Source organism: Molothrus ater, chromosome 5, assembly GCF_012460135.2.
Source record: "Molothrus ater isolate BHLD 08-10-18 breed brown headed cowbird chromosome 5, BPBGC_Mater_1.1, whole genome shotgun sequence".
Lineage (NCBI taxonomy): Eukaryota > Metazoa > Chordata > Aves > Passeriformes > Icteridae > Molothrus > Molothrus ater.
Genome location: NC_050482.2, coordinates 37,091,947 through 37,114,801, shown reverse-complemented (window position 1 = coordinate 37,114,801; position 22,855 = coordinate 37,091,947). Strand labels below are relative to the sequence as shown.

Here is a 22,855-nt window from a genome sequence, read left to right as displayed (position 1 = left end):
TTCCATGAAATTTATCATAGGTTTGTTTTCTGTGATTTATATTTGGGGTAGAATATTTGATGTATTATTTACTTTGGAATAAAGTTGACTTATGTTTGGCTGAGTGGAGGTTTAATTACAGAATGGGTAAAGATGGAAGAGACCACATTGGGTCTAACCCATTGGTCCATCTGGTCCAACCTCCCTGCTCAAGAAGGGTCATCCCAGAGCACATTGCTCAGGATTGCATCCAGATGGTTTTTGAGTATTTCCAGTGAGGGAGACTCCACAACCTCTCTGGGCAACCTGTTCCAGGGCTCAGTCACCTGTGGTGAAGGAGGTTTTTTGGGTGGAACTTCCTGTGCATCAGTTTCTGCCCTTTGCCTCTTGTCCTATTGCTGGGCACCACGGAGCAGAACTTGGCTCCATCCTCTTCAGAGGGTGTCACTCAGAGCTGCATATTTATACATTGTTTTGCTTGAATATTTTTAAAGTCAAAAGGAGAAAAATGGTATTTTATCTGTTGGCTGCTTTTACAGGTATTACAGTAAAAAATACAGAGAAACTGTTGTGAAGGGTTTTTACAAGCAATGGGAAATTTTGTTTGGGCTTTTAAAATTTAAATCCTTATAATGACTGTGGCACATAAGGAGTATCTACTCTTCCAAGGACCATGATTGATAGTTTAGCCAGTTTTGTTTACTGAAATGCCTTAGAGCCAATTCATGTAATTATTTTATAGTGTTTGTGACTATGACCTTTGATTCTTCCAACCAAAGTCAAAACATTCAAATTTCTGTGTACTGTCTGTCATTATCTAATAAAAAAAGACTGTAAGATAAGGAACTCTCTTATTCCAAGAAGATATAACAGAGTTGCTTGCAAATCTTGGTGGTAAAATAAAAAAATTATGTATTCATGGTGCTCTGCACCAATATACCTGGAGTAAAGGCAGAAGGCACAGAGATGCTTGGATGAATTGGAGATGTTTTCATTTCTTTAAGCAGAACAAGATCCTGAGGCATGGTTGCCTTCTACTGTGGTAATCTTCTATGGAAAGTTCACAAGATTTGCATCCCAAGTAGCAATTGCTTCCCTTTTGCTCTCTGTTGACTAGTTATAGAGGAATGTTGACATGGATGTGCTGTGGAAGACAAGAGTAAGGCACCCATCATTTATGATCATGTTGCAGTAGCTCCTGTTGGGGAGTGAAGAGAAGCCAATGTGGGAGTAAAGAAGGATCCTTTTCAGCTGACAGGGTACTCTGCTACTGGAGAAGAGAAGCTCAGTGGCCACTTGCTGAGCTGAAGCAAGAGGGGCTAATAGAGATTTGCTGAGTAGCCCAGGAAATTTTTGTGAAGGACCTAATAATAACTAATAGGCAGTGCTTTTATTGTAGTTAAAAAATAAGGGAATGCATTGCTGTTAAGATTGTTTTAACTCCTTGCAGGGTGCCATGCCTAGATCTAGGGAGGCTGGGAGATTTTGATGAAGAGGTAGTTGTAAATTAATTTTGTCTCAAAAAGTTTTTAGAATTCACATTTTTCAGGAATTTTTAAAATTATTGCTCTGAATATTAAACAATTGTGATTGCTTGTCCTTTTTTTCCTGTGATTTTAGGATGGGGACTCTTACAAGTCGTACATTGGAAGCTCTTCTCATAGGTGCCAGCAAGATTCATCTTCAGAGTGGAGAATGTCATTACAGACTCCATATGCACAGCATCAACATGTCAGTCTGTCACTACAGATATCTTTATAATATGCCCCTTTAGCAGTAATTTAGAAAAGCATGCCTATATTTTTTTTATGTAAGTTCTTTTGGTTAAGCTCATATCCAAGTGCTGTTGGTCCAAAATATTTTTAGCAAAGTCCTTTTACTGAGATTCTTTAGAATATTTGGAAAAATATTTTATTACATAGCTTAGCTCTTTGTTGATTGATGCAGTTACCCTTTTGTTGTACTTATTTTTTAAGAGCTATATTAACAGTCGAAATAACAAAGATTAGTAGTAGTAAGTGTATGATTGAAGACAAAATCCATGTTTACAAACACTAAGTATTATTTCTATGGAGCAGTAGTTACTTCTGGTGAAAAGAAAACTTTTGGAGTTACTTGCAGCCATTTAATGTTTTTTTTCTTAGGGCTGTTGTCTTTAAAACAGAACTTGGGACATAAACTTTGGAATTGTGTCTAATTTGTTGATGTACTTTTTATTGTTAAAATTTCCTCATCATGTTAGCTTTCCCCCCCCAGATGACTAAGAAACTTAATCACAACTAGTCTTAGGTGCTTTTTAAGGAAAATCAGGAGCCCAGATGCTAATATTATGATTTACAGTACAGTGCAACATTGTTCATGATCAATATCCACTGTAAAAGTTTTTAGAGCTAATTTAATTACTCAGTTATTACACTTCCCTGAATGCAGGAAGAGTTCTTTTGAATTCTTATATCTGAATTAAGTATGAACAAAATAAATGTGACAATTTTTTATTTGATCATGATCCATCTTATTTCCTGCTTTCCTTTAAACAGGTGTCAAGAAAATTGTGTCAGAACAAACTGGAGGTAAAGAAGTTGACAAAATACAGACTGACAAAAAGTCTTATCAGTTCAGCCCTGTGGTATATGGTCTGAAAATGTAGTATGTTATAATTTCTTTTATGTGACAGGAACTAGCTTATTGGAGAAACTATTAAAATTAAACTGATTAAAAGTCCATTATTTCAAAAAGATTTAACTTATGTAAACCTAAGAAATATCCAAGTATTAAAAAAAAAACCAACAAAAACACCAGGATTTTAACCAGAAGAAAAACCTATTTTAAATTAATTTGTACATAACCTGTGCTCCTTGAAACAAATAATATAGTGACTTGAAGGGAAGAGCTCCAGATTGGCTGGAGTTCAAGGTGAATCTGACAAGATCACTATTTTGTATGTTCCTCTATATAACCAAATTGTTTCTCTACTTGAAAACCAATTTCATTTAAGTAAAAACTGAAATGGTGGGTTTTTTTGTCTTTTTAAAACAATGTACTAAGAATAAACTAGTTTTTAGAATATGTGCCCAACATAGGTATTTATACATGTCTCAAGATGTAACTGTAAACATGTAACTACAGATAGGTTATTTTCCTTTCTACTGCCTTGTAAATGTGCAGTGCAAACATGCTTCAGTTGTTATGGCCTTTTTGGGTCTGGATGCTTATGCTTACACTGCTTGCTTTACCATTTTTTTTAAACAAAGTTTCTATGTATAACTCTGTCAAGTTGCAGGAGTGCTAGTCGAAGGTTGGTGGGGTTTTGTTTCTCAGGGTCTTTCTCCCTTTCTTTTCTGCTTTCCTTTATGTCTTGTTGCTTCCTTTCTGCCTTCATTATGTCTTAAATACTGACTGCCCAAAGTAATGGAATGCATCTTCTGCTTACTTACCCTTTCTGTCTCTCTTTCTCCCTCTTTCTCTCTCCCTTTTTTGCCTGACTTGCTCCCCATCTTTTTTTTTTTTTTTTTTTGGTGGAGAAGATTTTTAAGCTGTTTTAAAATATTTTAATGTATTCCTCTGAGAGGCCTTTACTTCTGCATTTCTTGCTTCTGGGGCTCTGACCAAGCTTTCTCTGAGCCAGATAGATTCCAGATTCTTCAGTAACTGTGTAAGTAAATCTTCCTAAAAGAGGTCACTTTTGGAAGAAAAATTTAAATATACTCTTATAATTCAGGAATTAACCAGGGAAGGGATGTGAATCCTCCTTTGAAGGAGAAAGTTGGCTCTTCAAAAACATAAATCTTTTTTGGGTTTTGTGGAATGGTTTTCTAGAGCAGGACTGTAACTCTGTTTTTGCAAGATGAGTTGCAAGTGTTGAGTAGAGATGCTAGAGAAGGCCACCTTACTTTTTTTTTTATTAGCACTGAGGGAATAGAACTTAAATATTGAAGGTGTTAGTTACTCAGGGAGACAGAAGAGAATGGAATCATGGACTTCTGTCATTGCTGCCCTTTCTGCTGATGCCAGCCTCTGTTGTGCAGAGGCCTGAAATGGGTGTAAGTTAGAAAGGTACTCAGCTGTGCAGCTGATGTTGTTCTAAGGAACAGTGTCCCAGTTCTCATCGGCCATACAAGAGTATTAGAACTTCTGACCAAAAAACATCCATCCATCTATTTTCAGCCATCCAAAAATCAAATGTCAGAATTTCCATTTTAGTGATTTTATGAGGCAGAACAATTGAATCTGACTTCTTTCTTTAAAAGTGATGTAAAACCACGTGACTGTGTATGTTTTAGATTAAAAAATGGTAGGATTTGAAGAACTCAATGAAAATTAAGCCTGAATGTGCAGTGTTTGCATTTTTTCTTAATTTGAAGCATTATGTCAAGAGGTTTTAGACATTATACTTTATAGGAATTAAAAAAATGCTGTTGACATTCAATAGACCAGACAGAGGCTTTTATGTTAATTACTAATTGCTTTAACATTCTGTTTTGGAGCAGAGGACAAGACCAGAAAATCTGCCAGCCCTCAGAGACAGATCCAAGTTGAAGCATGGTCAGTATGAAGAAGGTATGAAGGAAGAATATAAGCAGCATCCTCAGAGAATTGCAGAAAAGAAAAAAGACCACCTCCGGTGCCCAGACACTTCAATAAAGGTAGCTGGAAATTAGAAATTGCATTTTTAAATAGCAGATGTACATCAATATTTCATTATACTGTTTGGAAAGGTTTGCACATGTATGTAATTGATTTTGTGTTTTTATTGTAAAGAAATAAAACCATGTAATTTAAACATCTGATGTTGAGGAGGAAATAAACTGTAGGAAGGTTGTTTCAGTTGTTGCAGAGAGAGAAACTGAAGTTCTCTGAGAATTTGTGTCTGGTTGTGTTCTCTGGTAAAGAAGATAACACTGGCCTTCCTAGTGCACCTCTAGCCTGAGCCTGAAGGTTAGCATGATTGATGAGGCAGAACTTAAAGCCTATCAGGAGAGGAGAGACAGCAGAAAGGTCTTGGTAAAGTGTTATTTCCAAAACGAGAAATTAATTCAAACTTTTTTTATTTTTTAAGTTTAGAAGTACTTTAATTACTATTCTGTGCATTGGGACTTAAAAAAGGAGAAATTAAAGATTTAATATGTTCCTTAGAGGACCATTAACACTGAAAATGCTAAAGAATATGGGGTTAAAATAATGAAAGATATTATCTGTACTTTTTGCTTTGATATGGTATAAGATTCAGTACAGTTGGACTGTAAGCTGTACTAATTCTGCCAGGTTTCTTTTGTGTTTTCAAATTAAGGTGGAAAGAAGGGTAGATCAATGGAGAGAAACTGGAAAACAGAGGGGTGAAAAACCCCAACTTTAATAGTGTTTGGTTGAGATAGTGGAGGCGAGTGTTTGAACAGGGAAAGATGCATCATTGTAGGTGTAAGGAGGCAGGAAACCTAAGTAACAACAGCTGGGAGGACTGGTTGAGTGCTGGATTCTGCTGAGGGTAGATGACCATTTAAGAACCTTAATGGAAAGTTAAGTATGCAAATGTTGATAGAACATACTGTGCTCATTTCTTTTCAGAGAAAAGGTTTGTGATTAATAACAATGAGTTTACTGAATTTACTTTCTTAACATTCAGTAGAATGAAAAGGGAAGGATTTTCAAAAGAAAGATTGTTTCACATATTGTAGATAGCTTTAAAAGAGCTTTCTCTTCAAATTGTACTTTTAGTGATCAGATAAAGGAGGATCTGAAAAAACCTGTTAATAAATATTCAGTGAATAAGAGGTGAATGAAAAAAAAGTTGAAGTGTTTTGTGGTTTAGTTTAATATTTAATGGCAGATAAGGTTTTCTGTTCTGGAGATTTGTTATAGTTTGGTGTTTTGGTTTTTATTTTTTTTTTCCTTTTCTAATGATTCCACTCTAATGTACTGGTCTGATATCAGTATCATCTGTTTTTCAAGGAGTGACTCCTTTATATGCACTACTGCAAGCCCATCAAAAGGGTATTTACAGGAGCAGCAAAGTTATCTAAAAATGAAGAAATAGATGGCAAATGTATGTTAGGAGAGAAAAAGCAGGACTGGCTTTTTTTTTTCCTGGTGATTTTGGGTTCCAGAAAGATGCTTGTTAAGCACTAGAAGCATGTGTGTTAATTCTTCTCACAGATTTTAATATAATGTCTATCAGAACAATTTTTTTGTGTTAGATATTATCACTACTTGATTAGATGAATAAACAAAAATATTTCAGTACACTTGCTTTGCTTGATTAGTGGAACTTGTAACAACTTCTCTTTTCTGTAAAGAAGGTGCTCATAGAGGAGATTGCTAAACCTGTTTCTGTGAAAACTTTCTGCATCCTTTTTTTTTCATATTGTCCATGTAGGAAATATTTCTGTAATACTCTTGGACTAGTTTACAAGTCTGTTAGAACCAGTAGCATGCTTTGGCTTTTCCCTGTCTAGGCTATATTTAACTTCTTCACTGGTCACAAAGCAGTATCTCTATAGTGAGCTTTGAGCTTTATACCTAACAGCAAATCCTCTGCTTCCACTTGGCTGTTCCTGTGCAGAACAGAAAAAGGATGAGTTCTTTGCTTCCCCTCAGAGATACTAAAGTCTGCTTTCTCTGACTTGCTGCTGTTTTTTCACAAAGCTTGTAGGAACACAGTATTTTTGAGATTTAAAAATTTTGTTATTTATTTCAGTATGAATGAAAACTGGTAAGTATTCAAAAGATACAAATCTTGCTCTCTAGTCTTTCCTTGTAAGTTCAGTTTCTGTAAAAAGCTAGGCTTAACAAAATTCTCTTTTAGTTAGCATGAAGTAGAAGAAGTAGACACATTAAAAAGTAAAGAAGAAAGTAGTATTTTTAAATAAATTCTTGAGGAAAACATATGTGGATTTTTTAGTTTGTTTTTATTACAATTCATTACATTTGAGTTATAAAAAGAATGTATTTTTGTGTAGGGTACACAGCTTGAAGATGGACACAATGATTTTGTAACCCTTGATAAGAAAGCTCTCCTGCAACAATGCTATACAAACCTACCTTATAATATGCAGCACAACATAAGGAAATCAGAAGCTGTAAGTATTTGGACTGGTATTATGCTGGTGTTATTGGTATGTATGCTATTATTCTCCACCTAGATGTGGAGAATGGCTTCCCAAAAGTTCAGCAGAAGTTATGCCTTTGGAGATTTGGGTCTAGTATGTAATTGCACCCATTGAAATCATGTGAGTTTAAACATTTCTTTCAATGGGAGCTGAACTGAGCAATCCAGTGAGCATTTTAAAATCTTACCTGCAGTGCTTGTATTTTATGCAGTAATCTATATAAATGAGAACACAAATTATGAGTAATATGTACAGATGCATTCATACAACTAAGAATAACTGAGGTACTTGAGTGAACCTAAACATAATGTTACATTCAGTGTCAGAAGTTGGACTTTGACAATCCCTGTGGATCTCTCCCTGCTCAGGATAATCTATGATTCTAGGATTTCCTCTGATCTGTAGCTTTTAGCTGAACCTCTATTCAATGGTTTCCATCAGCTAGTATTCGACTGAGTCAGCAACAACTTTGGCTATGTCTTCAAGCTCTAGGGATGGAGCTTCTACAGTGTCTCTAGGCAACATCTTCATGTACATGCTATTCTCTGTGTGAGGAAGTTCTTCCTATTGTCCACTCCAAACACCAATCCTCCCACCTTTACCTCCTGTTATACTCTTGGCTTCTGTCAAAAAAGTTTGGTTCTATTTGTAACTTCTCTTCAGAATGCCTTATAGCTGCTGGTTCTGCAAACTAAACAAACCCAAGCTCCCTTAGCTGCTCCTTTCAATTGCTTTTGCTCTGGTCTTTAGTCAGATCCTTTCTGAAGGAAGAGGGGAGTCTGGAAACCACCATGGACTCAGTAGCATGCAGAGAGGGGAATTAAAACTTTCCTTACATGGATGTACCCAATACACTTCTTTGATTTATTACATAGATGTGAATTTTACTTTTTTTGAGACTGAACAATAGGAGTCTTGCTCGTCTGAGGCAGGCCTTGAGTTTAGGATCATTTATAGGGATGAAGAACCTTCATTTGATATTGCATGATTCAGTATTTGCATATGCAGAGTGATGGCTTTTATAACTGGTTTTTTAAGGGGTTGCTGAAAAGGGTTATGCATTCTAACTTTCTGATGGAATAATAAGCCATGAGAAATGTTATGATTTTTTAAAAGTAAATAGTAATTTTAATTAATTTTATTTGCTCATCATTGTGCATTGAATTTTGCATCATTGCATCATTTATTTGATTTCTAGTCTTGTTGAAATGAATGCAGATATTGCTGTACTGAGGTCACTGTTAATTTTCATGACAAGAAAATCTTTTGAGGAAGTACTTAAGCTTTTATTTTTAGAATAAATTAAAAAATCTATACTACTGGCTAAAGAGAATGGAAAAAAGTCTTGAAGTATCCCTAGAGTAACTACTTAATGCTAAAGCAAGTACAGTGAAAGCCCTGAGAAAGGGAGCAGTGCAAAACTACAAAATACAATATGCTGTAGCTGCCATGCCTTAAAATAAAGCCAGCAGGTGTCTGAGCAAGGTGTTACTGAAGGTCTTCAGAACCCTTTTGTTATTTGTTAGCACTCATGGTCAGCACAGGATCTCTCTAGGATTTCTTTGCACACAAGAGCAATTAGAAAAAGATCTTAAATCTTTAGTTTCAGAATATCTAAAAAAAATGAGATTGCATAAACCCCCTCAATAACAATAAGCTATATTTTCTCATATATAAAATGATTTTTTTTGAATAAAAGGCAAAATAAATGCAGTAAAAAACTTCAGGAATTTGGAAGATTAAGACAGGTGCTGAGGCCTGGTTGTTGCTAGTGGCCTCCATACTATCCTGGACCATCCTCTTGAGTTTTGGTTTCTCTCTGTGTAACAGGTTATGATCAATGCCTGCACACTTTACAGTGAATGGTACAAGGTTATGATCAGTGTTACCCTAATAAAAATAAGAAGAAGTTCATGTAAAATCTCCTTTCCCCTTTAGGATGATATTTCATGAGAGGTTTTTCAGATTGACCTGTCTCAGCAGAAAGTTATTGTGGCATGCAGGAAAGAAAAATCTTGCAATTGAGACTAAGTCTTAAAAAAATTTTTTTGACTAAATATTGCTGGAGGTAAAGTTTTATTCTCTTAGTTGGAATCTGTGTCACCTGAAAAACCTGGAATAATGTGAGTCTCCTCAGGTTCTATTGTACTTACAGAATGTATTAGAAACAATACAGAAATAAGGATTTTGTCTGTAAACTTAGATACTAGAATTCTCATATTAATTACAACTAATATGCATAGACAAATTGAGTGAATATAGCAGAGAATATTATATGTCTATTTTTTATTCAAATAGACTCTGTTAAAAAGATAAAAAATATTAATTGTGGCATGGGTAAGTTTGTGATCTCTGAATGCTGTCTTAAAGGGTGACTTATTATTTGAAGTGCCTGCTATTATATATTTCACTTGTTCTCAGGCAGTTTTTCATTGCAGGAGGATGTCACTGCAGAGAGGAGAAAACAGGCTGTTGTAGAACAAGTTATGGTGGATCAATTATGTAGGTAAATGAATTTATAATGTAAAATTTCCATTTTCCCTACAGAAGAATTTAGATCCATTAGTGTTTGGCTTTTCTTGCTTAAGAGGTGTTTTGATCATCTTCTTCCAAATCCTGTGAAGTCTTATGTAGAAGTATTATTTGCAAAAAATTCTTTAAGTGAAAGGCTTTTTAATGCAACTTAAAATATCAGTTTAAAGTGCCATGTGTATGTTATTTTTTTTCTGGAAATAATTCCTAATTTTATGCTTGAACCTATTTTAAGGTCTGTACAATAGCACTAGATCTTGAAAATAACCCTCTTGCACCTCAAGAAAATACATGGATGCCTGATCTTATAAATTACATGTCCTCAATATTTATTGCCCTTTCTAAAAATCATAGCTTTATTAATATTTATTAATCCTTTATTAATACTGAAACAGCACCTCTCAGGCATAAAGGACTATTATACCAATGCTGGGCATGTAGGAAAAAAAGGCAGTATTATAAATTGAGTTGGTCCAGGTTGTACAGTAAGATTTCCTGCCTTCATTGCTATCCCTTTAGCTTCAAGAAAGCATTGCTTCTGCGCAGAAAGATCCCTCTATTTTAAGCATGCTTTAATAATTCAGGGCTTTATGCAAGCTGTCTGGTTATGACAATATAAGAAGATGCAAGCTAGTTTAATATAGTTTCACATTACTTTATACTTACAAAAAATTATCTGTGGGTATGTCTAGATTATTTTGCATTCTGTGCATAGTTTACAGTCTGTGGAGTCATCTGCACTGGTGTTCTAGCCTATCAAATCTTAAGATTTTGAGGTTGAAATGTTGTTGCACTTCACCATTTTAGTTTTTATTTGTTTCTGTTACAGTGGCAGTTTAAATGACCTATATTGTTTGAAAGTCTATTAGCACTTTTACACTATTTAAAAGCTGACATGACAAGAAGATTGCCTGAGGGAAATAAGACTGTCATGAAACACAATGTAAAATTCCAATTTTAATCCTCAGGATTAAAAGTATGGAACTATACTGGGTTGAAACCCCCAGTTTTCAGATAAGTGCTTGGCTTGTGTCATATCCCTCTAAAGATTATTACAGATCTGATCATAAAAATATGCTGGTTATGTTGAAGTGTTTTTGTACTACTGATGTTGCATTAAACGTACAGCTCTGTGCCCATTCTGTGTTTTTCCTCCTTCTGCTGCTTTGCCTTATTTTTTCCATGTCTTCCTTCTTCTACTCTGAACTCTTCTGTTGATAATGTCAAAACAATATTCAGTAGTGCTGCAGCTGCATCAGAATGAAGTTTTAATTTAAAAAATCTCTCTGTTTATGTTCCAAATATAACTCTGTCAGTACTTCTAAACAAATTGGAATCAGATATCAGGATGTTAATCGGAAAAGATTAGTTCAAAACTGTTGCATGAATAAAAGCTATTTAAGGAAATTCAAAGGTATTTTGAATATTTTTTTAGTAGAGCAGATCCTGCAATTAAATCAGTGTAACTGATGTGTACAAAGATGTATCTGTATAGATCAGACTATTATAGTTTTCTAAACTATAATAGCCATGCAAAATTATTTTTTCCGTTCTGATAACCATTTCAATAGCATAATGAGCATCTCATTTATTTTTAAAGGTTCTCTTCTTTTGTTAACTTGTTGAACTGACACAGAGAATATCAAAACGTTCAAAACCCAGTTAATCTGTTCCTATTTGCTTGTTGCCACTTTGAAATCCTCTCAGCTGTGTAGTTAGCACTTTGAGGGAGGAAGTGCCAATGTTTTTGTTGGATGACAGATTGGATGGGGCTCTGAGCAACCTGGTCTAGTGAAAGGTGTCCTGCCCACAGCATGGGTTGGAACTAGATGATCTTTAAGGTCCCTTCCAACCTAGGCAACTCTGTGATTCTGAGGTGATGTCACTGGCCAGTGCTACTACATTGATATCACTGATACTGGAGGGAGTCATGATTAAAGAATATCACTGATGAAATATTACAGAAGTAGTAGAAATTATGAAAAACCCCACAAGCCTTCATAATAATAATATTTATTTTATATAAAGACATATAAAATATACTTTAAATAATATGTATCTGCATTTAACATTACTACATAGCAGTGCACGGCCAGAATATTATTGCATATGTTTGATTTTGTGAAATAGACTTAAGAATTTGTAAAAATAAACAAAAAATTAGGCCCACAAATTTATGCAATCTTAATGGATCACTCCAAGATTGTATTACTATATTATTCTTGGGTGTTTTCTTTCCTGCATAAAAATATGCAAGACCTGAAATCCAGCCATACGAACAGTCAGAGGGTTTCTCCCTGCTCTTTGTGGTCAGAGCTGTTATAAGTGATCCAGAGCAGTCCACACATTCTGATGCTTGCCAGGAAGCTCCAGGACTTTTGGGAGCTGGGATGGCACCAATGCGTTTTAGAAAAAGGACCCTCCATGAAACAAAGTAAGTTTATAAAAGTAAATTTTCTGCTATATATTTTTTTTTAGCTATGTGAATTCTGTTTGCTTTTCCAAATGTTCTGGTTTTGGCTTGGATCCACCAGCTTCATGTGAGGCCTTTTTTGTAGCTTTCCTGTGATTGTTATTGCCTAGTGAGATAACAGGGACCTTTTTCTGTGAATTCTCTGTGAATTATGATTGATTCATAGAATTTATAAAAACTGGGAGAACATTGTTAAGCTTATGTTGATATTATTCATCACAAGGATTTGCCAGCCTTTTCTAAGTGGTTGGATGTTTGCAATCCTTTCAGAGAGTCCTATCCTTAGGTGCATAAATTGCATAAATATGCATCTGTAAATGCTAATGTAGACCTTCACAATAATCATACTTTTCTTTCATGTTTTGATTTCTGCTGCAATAATTAATCCTATTGGCATTTAAATGACATTCCTGGACAGTCAACATTGAACTAGCAGCTTCAAGGACTTAAAAAAACCTGAGGAAACACTGTGATCCATAAAATTAAATGAATCTGCAGGTCTGAGTTTTGTTCTATTTTTCTCAACATTCAGACAAGAATTTCTGCTTTGTGCATTTTAACATCCTGCTCTTAAGTCTTTCCCATCCAATGTCATCTTTGTATTTTTAAAAAAAGGAAAAAAAGACAAAAATAACAGTCTCAATTTCTTACATCCATCACATAGACAAATCTTCATTTCTGGAACTAGTAATCGGGCCAATATAAAATATTTATGTGGGTAAAAATGCCCCCACCTGGATATTTTTGCAAGAGAATGCATTGTTTCATGGAACTGTGGTGGGTGGTAGAGGTAAAGGTTAATTCTTTATGTAAGTGTATGTAAACAAAATTTCCCATTCATATCTATGTTCTCTGTGAATGTACTCTCATATTATATAATAACAGAACACTTTACAGCTCTGAGTTGCTTTCTAATTCAACTACAAAGGATCATCTCCTCAGCCAGTTGCCAAGGATACTGTATTGCATGGTTTTTGCTGTTGGAAAATGGTTGAGTTTTATGTAACAATTATCTGGGAGCATATAGATATCATTAACATGCTGCATTATTTTCACAGAATAAGGACCAAATCAGGACTAACTGAGAACATGCTCTCCAACAAGCTACGCTTCGATAGTAGGATTATATCGAGGTAATCACAAATTTTGTGAAGTTTTTCAATGCTCTCAATTTGTGAATGAGGATTACTCTCTTGGACTGATTAATTGCACTGAATATTTCTGCTCTCTCTGTTGAAGGAAAAAAGTATGTGTGGGTGTCCATGTGTAGTACAAATTTTGACGTGGCTAATGGATAGTGGCTTTACAGTCCCACTGTACAATGTTAAGATCTGTTAATTGTGTTATGTTACCATCATACCCATAGCTCTACTCAGGACAGTTACCACAGGGGCTGTCTAAAATAGTGCTTTTAGCTGTTGCATCTCAGTTGTTTAAAATTATTTCAGCCTTATCTTAGATGTGACAACTACTATAAGTAGTAGTGGCTTTGCAACTTGTTCATAGCTGCTAATGTATTAAATTTTAGAACGTTCTGATTTAAGTAGTGGTAGCATAAACATATTTTTCAGTTTTGAAAGTGATGCTTTTCTGCAGCTGTGAGCTGTATACTTGTTAGACACAGCTGAATATTCAGCAACACACTTTCATATACCTCAATGAATGCAGTAGTCCTGGTGTGTGTAATCCTTTAGTTAATCAGTGAAAATTATATTGGCATACTAAAACATGAAACCTTGAGAAGTGTTTTAGCATTATGGAGAATGGAATATTGAATTAAAATACGTGACCGAATCCACAACTTGAATTTCATGGTGGGTTAGAGAAAATAGTCAAAGAGCTCTTTAAAAAAATCAATTGTACAGCATGCAACATTGGAAATAAAATGGATACCGAGAGCAACTTTGAGGAGAAGAACTTGGGGGTGCTGGTGGATAAGAAGCTCATCATGATCTAGCAGTGTGCACTTGCACCCAGGAAACCTGCCATGTCCTGGGCTGCACCAAAAGAACATGGCCAGCAGGGGAGGGGATTTGCCACTCTGCTTCTCTCCTGTCAGACCCCACCTGCAGTGCTCTGTCCACCTCTGAAGTCCCCAGCACGAGAAGGACCCGTTGGAGTGACCCACAGGAAGGTCACAAAGATCATCTGAAGGATGGAACACCTCTCTTAGGAAGACAGGTTTAGAGTTGAATTGTCCAGTCAGGAGAAGGGAAGGCTCCAGGGAGACCCTCTTGCCTTAGACCCTTCCAGTGCCCACAAAAAGCTACAGGGAAGTTGGAGAGGGTATTTTTTTAAAGGGTATGTAGTAATAGGACAATTGGGAATGACTTCAAACTAAAAGCAGGCAGGTTTAGATGAGATATTAGGAAGAAATTCTTTACTGTAGGGGAGGTGAGGCACTGGAACAGGTTGCACAGTGAAGCTGTGGATGCTCCATGCCTGCAAGTAAGTGTTCAAGGCCAGACTGGATGGAGCTCTGAGCAGAGTGGTCTAGTGAAAGGTGTCCCAGCCCACGCCAGGGGTTTTGGAACTTAATCATTTTAAGGACCCTTTTAACTCAAACCATTCTGATTCCAAAATAAATGTTACTTATGTTTGGGTTGAATTAGATTTATGTAGATGAAAAACATAAAGGTGCTTTTCAATTTTCCTTCTAGAAATGGTCATGATGCTTGTAGGGAGTTGATTGGATTTTTTTTCACGTGTGACAAATCCCTTACTGTGTATGAATTTCGACAGTTTGGAAAAAACAGGTAGGATTAATTACTTTTTAAAAGGGGTTTTAGAAAACATATTTCACTTATCCAAGCATCCAAGGAGCTTAAATAAATATAATTGTTTTAGTACCAGTTTTGAATTATTTCACAGGACAAATGCCTTTCATTTCAAAGGGAGTTTATCATCATCAACGTGGACAAAGAAAGGGAAAAGCTTATGATCTTAGTGACTTACGTTGTAAGTATTCTTCTGCTGAATGTAATACTATTTCTTTGGAGGTAATATTTGGATATTTGAATTGTAATTGTGATCTAGCCTTCTGGGAAGACCAAATGTCTTCCCCTTAAGAGACTTTTTTGAATTAAAGATTTTCAGAAGTCTGATTTTTTTGTTGTGCCACGTTTTAGAGGTTCCAACTTTAGGTTTCAGATGAAGCTGTACTTTGCAGTTCTCCCCCTAGAGGGCACAAGACTGCTGACAGTCTGGACCTTTTTTGGACGAAGTGATCCACTTCTCTCGGGAAGGAGGTCCTGAAGTAGACCAAAGTACTTGTTGAAAGTAAATAATCTTTGCAAGGTCTGCTGGCACACTCGAAGCAATGATTACATATTTTTTAAACATGAAGAAATGGCAGGTTAATTATTGTTTTTAATCTACAGTTTGAAATGTAAACAACAGCTGTTTAGAGCAAGTGTATGAAACAATGTTAAGCTTTGTCTACCATCTAATCTGGTGGCTGATTAAAAATCATATTGCACCTTCTGTACTGCTGTACTTCTGTACTGCCTAAAGTGTTCATGCTTTGTAAATACTTGAGAAAGTTTTCAAGTACAGACTGTTTTCACAAATTCTTCAAATGCTCCTGCAAGTCTGAAGTTTGGAGGAAAAACCATGTTTGTGAGAAATGTAGAAAGTAAAAGATGTTGACATGAGTTTTAGTGTGTTTTGTCTAATCACATGCCTATCCTAACTGCTTACACAACCACCTAAGAATTTAGAAGATGAAATAGATGAGTTATGATATGGAAGATAAAGCTACTTGTTGGGATATTCGTGTTTTATTGTCATGTGTATTTTTGCAGCCTGCAGATGGAAGTTTATTCTGAATAAAGATGCATCCTAAAGTCATCCATAAAATGTACTGAACTGAGTTCAGTACCTCTTTGGAATGATGCTGTGTCTGTGAATCTCCATATCTGCTATCATGCTTCCTGGGCTGACATTAGGACATGCAGATCTCTCACAAAGTCCAAGTGGTTGAGACCCTTGCACAGGAACAGTGTCTCTGTCTCCTCCTTCCAAAGTCATGAGTTTTGGAGACTTTATAAACCAATATACAGATATTACAGTTTGAGCTACTGCAATTTTTATTCTTCTCAGTCTTCTTTACTTTTAGTTTGCTGCTTTTCTTTATTTCCCCTTCCCCTCTATGTATGAAATACACAACCTATTTTCAAATCATTGTGTGCTTTACCAACAGGGAGCCAATCTGACTTTCATAAGTGTTGATCATAACCTTCCAGAAAGTGTTAAGCAGAACCCTTTCTTCACCCTTTGTGTGATAAGTATTGATGAAGCAGCTATGGATTATCTAAAGTAAGTGCTGATAACTGCTTTTCAAATTACCTTTCCTTTCTTAAGCAAAAAAAAAAAAAAAAAAAAAAAAAATTAGCTCCTAATTCCTTATTGTTTATACTGCTAAAAGCAGAATCCATACTGAGGCTGTTGTTAGGAGAAATTAGTAATTGATATTAGAAGATTTTGCATAGTCCAGTAACTTCCTAGAATGGTAAGGAGTAATTTTAAAGAAAGAATGGAAATGTGAATCTGTTCTTTTGCTTTGTTTGAGGTCACATGTTTTTATATACAAATCATATACCTCCTTTGTTTTAGTTTGTGCACATTGCCTCTTGTCTTGTCAACAGGCACCACTGAGCAGAACCTGTCTCAGTTTTCTTTACTCCTTTCTGTCAGGTACTCTTATGTACTTGAGGCTAAGACCCCTCAAGACTTCTATTCTCCAGGCTAAACAGTTCCAGCTCTCCCAGGCTCTCCTCATATATCTTATACTTTGATCCCTTCCTGATTAGGAAGAGAATAATTTTAATTTCAATTAAATATGCTCAGTATCTAAAGACTACTCTGTCTGTTTGTTAGCAGAACTTGACTATTATTTTCTTTCTGCAATTGTTTAGACACCTGAAGCTTGTTCTCAGATATGGTTATATTCACTTAAAGTCCCTTTAGACTGAAAGCTTTGCAAAGGAGCCATAGTAAGCTAGCAGTGCATAGAACAGTAAATTCAAATTTAATTGGTTCTAGAACTGTATAGTTGTATGATGCTTAGTGCTAATTGTTCCCTCTCGGCTAGGTTTCAGTGAAGTAAAACACAATATAGTTTAATTTCAGCTAGTTTATGTAAGACATTTTACATCTCAGCAGCCTATCATTCAAGTAAAGCAGCTTGTTCTATCATTTGTGGCTAATCTTATACCTGTGAAATTTGGAATTGAACCAATGTTATCTCTGAATAGAAGAACCATAAAGAAGAGCAGCTCAATGGGTTGTAATTTTGGTTTTTTTACTACCTGTGGTAGAATTGATTATTATTTCCTTTTTTATACTCTCTCTGTGTTCTTTCCATTACTGACTAAGTTACAGTCTATCTTTTTCTTTTGTATGAGGATGTTATTGAGCCCTCTATTCTCTGGTGCATAAATCTTGAATTGAGTCCTCTTACCTCCATTACTCTACTGACAGAAAATCCTGTTCAGCTGCAGTCCAAAATGTCTACTGCAGGTTCCCAGGAGCAGCTATGCCCTTCTGTCACAAACCATGAATCTTTTGGTTTACATATGTTCTGGAGAGAATATTTGGTCCTCTGCAGGTGCTTGTTGACTTTCCAGTTTAGGTGATCTGATGTAGGTAAGCTTTTAGGGACTTCATAATGGAAGGTACCCAAAGTGGAGATGAAAAGTTCTACTAGATGGGAGAGAGATAAGTCTTTGGCCTCAGAAAGCAGGAGTTTGTCATGGCAAAACACTGGTGAACAAGCAGCTCAAAGTTGACAGTAATGATTTTCCATTTCTAAAAATATTCTGATTAAAATAATTGTAGGACTTTGTTGGTTTGTTTTTTTTTTTCTTCCAGTAGGTTCTTCCAAAATATTTTTTCATCAACCTTTATAGTAATTTTTGATGAAGGCTTGTTGGGAAGCCCTTCTCAGAAGGGAACTTAGCAGAAAAAACTCCACAAAATTTAATCATAATTTCTAGATATACTTTTGGTCTACACCTTTGCTATTTGTGTTCTAAAGACAGATTTGAAAAGTATTACATGTTTTTTCCTGTTGGTGATTAAATGTAGTTACTTTAACAAACTCTTCCAGTGGTATGAGATTAAGATTGAACTAAACTTCTGGAGATTTTATGCATGGGAGGAATTATCCATGGGTTATAAATTAGTAGAGGCAATTCCAGTTAATATTGTTAGAAGAGAATTTCTGCGTATCTGCAGCTGGTCAGCAAAAACTTTTGTGAGTGCCCTCTCAACCTCAAGCAATTGGATATTGTGTTTACAAGGGTAGTATATGAATTAAAGTTGAGTATGTTGGCATTTTTTTACTACATCTGTTTTGAATATAGTCATATTGCATGTAATTATACCAATCAGCATTAATTTTGACTTCTGTAGAGCTTCCTCTCTGGAACTCAAGGAAGAGTGTTCCAGGCAAGTAGTCGATGAAAGTGAAGTTTTCAGGAAGATTCAAGGTTTGTATCTACCAGAACCCATTCAATTTTAGTTTCTCTATCTTTGTAGAATAAAGAAGCAACTCTGTGTCTCATAATGGAATTTCTGTATTCTTCTGAAGTAGTTGTTCCATAGTTGCTTTGTATGTTAAATAATGGCATGTGATCAGTTCTCACAGAAGTAGGCAGTTTTACAGTCTGAACATATTGAGGGCAATAGCCATTTTTTCTTTTCTTGTGTGGTCTCTTTGAAAAAAGTTTATTAGATATTGCTTGTTAGACATACTTTATATGATTTTCACTCAAATGTTAAAAAAAATGATGATTTTCTTTTGGACTGGCTTTTTTTCATCAAACACAAGGGAACCTGAATGCATGGGTATGTCTTTCTAAGCAGCACCATCATATAGAAGTAAAGAACGTGGTGTTCTTTACCTCTATATTGTCTCCATAGCAAGTGGACAATTTCAGGTAAATGTTGTGTCCTTTATTTCTCTAAATCCTCAGGTATATTCAGAGAAACACTAAGTAAAAGAGGATTTGGGGTTATAACAGGCTTAGGAAAATATTTCCGACAAATAGACAAGAACAGAAACGGTCTGCTCTCTCGGACAACCTTGAAAGAAGCTCCAAAAGTGTTCCATTTGGAAATGCCTGAAGGAGTGAGTCTAGCTGGAACTAAACATGGGTATTATCTTTCTTAATTTATGGAATTGCTTCTTTTCCTTGCTTAAATCTATAGTTTCATACCTGGGTTGTGCATGTTTTCTTTTGGTGTTTTTTTTCCCCTTAAGGTATGTTGGCATTTCTGCACTCAGTTCTATGTGAAGTTCTTCAAAATAAAAAAATAATATATTTTAAAACATGCAATCTTTTTTTACATCATGACATGAAGAAACAAGTGTGATTGCAACCCATTTTTTCTCTTTAGGCTTTAGAAAAATAGTTTTGCTCTTTACTTAGGTTCTTTCTTTGTTTTATATATTATGTTGTAAAAGTAGCTCACAGCTATCAGAACTGCGAACAATGTGAATTATGGTCATCAGTGACCGACCACTGATAACGTGTTATTTTAACAGATCTTTGAGTGAGTATGGATCTAGAAGTTTGAGAGGTTTTGAGAGAATACTGTAATTTCCAATTATAGCAATTGTTCTATTTCAGGATATAATGAAGAACTTAGGCAAAATATTTTTAAATTGCAGGACTTTTAATCCTTATGGCTTATTCTTGATGATAGCAAGAGTGATAAGATCGACTGTGGAGAATTTACTCATGCCATATTTGGAGAAATGAATTAATATAGGAAAAAATTTGTAAGAAAAGTAAGTTTTATTGCAGATATTTTAAGTGTAGATATTTTGCAGTCTAACTTTGGAGCTAGTCACTCATTATATTCTAGTTGTTGGGTATTGTTGCTATTTTTCTTAAGTTCTATACCTGGAAATTGACTTCTTGAAGTTTCAGATCAGTTTATCAACAGAAAGGTAAATTAGTGGACTGCATGCTGTTCCATTGTTAAATTAGTTCATTTTAAATTTTAGAATTAATTCCTTTATTATTTTGAGTTTTCATGCATATGTGCTGTTCTTATAGTTCAGTCCCATGTATAAAGTATCTGGCACCCTAAGATGATCTCTTCCAGAAGCCTGTTTCCTTATTCTGGCAAATCACAAATCACAAATTTTGGCAAATCTGCATGTGTAGACTTTCTTCCTGCAGTGCCTGAAATAGGATGCAGCAATACTTGTCTCCTTTGAGACCAACAGTAAGATCATCATATTTATGAGACGTTATATGGGAAATGCCACTTGTTATTTGTCTATAATGTAATGTGGAGCTGTTTGCCGTATCAGACACTGATCACAAACCAGCCAAAGGAGTAGCAACTGGATATCAAGATCAAGAAAAATGACAAATACTTTCATGCTTTCTATCATGGAGGATCTGACTCTCCTAGCTTTATGTATGGAGCATGTGTATTTGAGTAAACTGAAATGCAAATGAAGCTGCTGTTAGCAGTGCTGGAGAGGCTGTGGGGAGGCTTCTGTCAGAATGATGCGGAATCTTAATAATTAGAGGAGGCATAAGGGAAGCAGCTGAACTTCTGATTCTAAAGATGAGCTAGAAATTAGGGAGAGGAGACAATTTTTTTGTGTTCACAATTTTTTTTGTGTTGGCCACACATTTGATGTGAAAACTGCTGAGGTAAAATAATCATGAAACGGCATAATCTAGAAGGATTTTCTAGTATCTGGTGCCTTGCATAAGATAGGTGAATTGACATCATCCATTCCACAAGATCTAAAAGTATGTGGTAGGTAGTTAAGTGTATTTGATCTTTTTATCTTTCCACTTTTTTTTTTTTTTCCTGAGATGCTAATATGAAACTCCTTTTTCCCCTATAGGCTTATATGAAACTAGATTTCAACAAAACTGGGAGTGTGCCTGTGGTAGATATCAGAAAATGTTACTGTGCAAAGAAACATCCTCTAGTATTGGCAGGTAATTGGGATGAACAAACAAACAAAAATCTGTAACTACGGAGATCATCTTCTTAGCAGAGATAGCAGATCCAGAAACTGGTTGGAAATACAAACTGTTTTCATATTTACTTAGACTTGAGCTGTTAAAGGGGAACTTTCTTCATCTGAATTGAGTCTCTCTAAACATAACTGTAAGTAGTAATGAGTTCATATACACAATTTTAATACTTGCCCTTTATCAAGCTGCTAATACTGTCTGTATGCAGAGTACTTCTTTTCCCTACCTCTGTAAGCAGTTATTTCACAGCTTTCATCTGTAAGTTATCAGTGGCAAATATGATATTAATATCTTTCAGTTAGTAGGATACTCTCATTTTCACATTACTGTTTTCCATCAAAATGTGCAAGGATTCTAAGTGACATGGAATGTACTCAGCACTTGAATAATTTATTCAGAAGGAACTTAACTTATTTCTGGGACAGGTTTGTCATCCTGTAGAGAGGAAATTCTGGTTTCTTCATTATTTTTTCCAGGATTCTCAAAAATGTTTAAAGTCTGATATTGAAAAAATAGAAATTTAAATACTTGTATGTCTGTTTTAGAAAACAATACCACCATGTACCAAACTAGTCACTGTGAAAGTCTCCATAATGTCATGACCCTTTCTTTTTTACCTGTAGAAAAGAGGGACTTTTTTATATTGCCAGTGATTTTAATGATAATACATGAAGTCACAGGGGGTATAGGGACACAATATATGATTTTTTTTCCAATGCTGTAATGCCATATTTTTTGTAATTTTTTCCTCAATGAAATAATCTTGAGTACTATCTTTATAAAATTGCTAAGACACAGATGTCAATTGCAAAACATGTTTCAAATGCCAATTTCCATCTTAAAGTTTTCCCAGAACTCTGAAGTTTTATTACAGTAAACATACACTTTCTTACAGGATAACTTCAGAATTTTAGTTTACAAATGCATTATGCAAGTTTTGCAGTCATGTGAAGAAAAACATTTTCAAGCTCTCATAATTCATTGTGACTGGCTGACCCTGTGTTTTCTGTGGATACTTAATTCTATCATGCTATTAAAGTAAGGTAATTTCCACAGGTGGTAATAAGTGAACCAATGACTTAATTCTGAAATCAGAATATTGAATTTATTAATGAAAAAAATATCTGCAAGCTAAAATTTGAAAGTTTCTTGCCTGAAGTATATTAAATACTACATATTCACTCTTCTTTAAAATGTATTTAATAGAAAAATATACTTTCACAGGCAAAACTGCAGAAGAGGAAATTAAATCATCATTTCTAGAAGCATTAGGAGAGTCCTGCAGCAACCCCAGTGAAGTGTCCTATTCTGAGTTTGAAGATTACTATGAAGGATTAAGTTTTGGAATTGTGGGTGATGATGATTTTGTTAATATCTTAAGGAATTCATGGGGAATTTAGAGTGGAAGATGACAAAAAAGAAGAAGGGACACTTTCTAAACAAGGAGTGACTAAGTAAGAGAGGATTTAATCTTGATGGACATTACTTTATAATTAATGTCTTAAACTGAAATCAGGGACAGAAAACTTCAGATGCTTTCAGAATAATACATGGCAAATTTCATGGAGTGTCTGTTGAGTTATGCTAGCCATTCTTCTAATAAAAATGCTGTTCATGTCTTTTCACTGGATATTATTAAGGCTGTTTCCCATACAAAAAGTCATTTTTTAAAATATTAAAATAAAGTTTCCTATTTTAAAATAAGAGGGAATTAGAATACTAAAATGCCTGAAGGGGTATGTGCAAGAGAAAAT

At 35.1% G+C, this 22,855-nt stretch overlaps 1 protein-coding gene across 1 annotated transcript; it reads left to right on the top strand.

Moving 5' to 3' along the window:
• Nucleotides 1-1,608: 1,608 nt before the first annotated feature.
• On the top strand, nucleotides 1,609-21,054 carry CAPS2 (calcyphosine 2). Its single transcript, XM_054514818.1, has 13 exons — nucleotides 1,609-1,710; nucleotides 2,517-2,549; nucleotides 4,467-4,622; nucleotides 6,933-7,052; nucleotides 9,521-9,588; nucleotides 11,872-12,048; nucleotides 13,146-13,220; nucleotides 14,982-15,045; nucleotides 16,289-16,404; nucleotides 18,502-18,578; nucleotides 19,065-19,245; nucleotides 19,763-19,882; nucleotides 20,966-21,054. The coding sequence occupies exons 1-12, from the start codon at nucleotides 1,675-1,677 to the stop codon at nucleotides 19,851-19,853; spliced, it is 1,194 nt and encodes a 397-aa protein (XP_054370793.1). The 5' UTR covers nucleotides 1,609-1,674; the 3' UTR covers nucleotides 19,854-19,882; nucleotides 20,966-21,054.
• The last annotated feature ends 1,801 nt before the right edge of the window (nucleotides 21,055-22,855 follow it).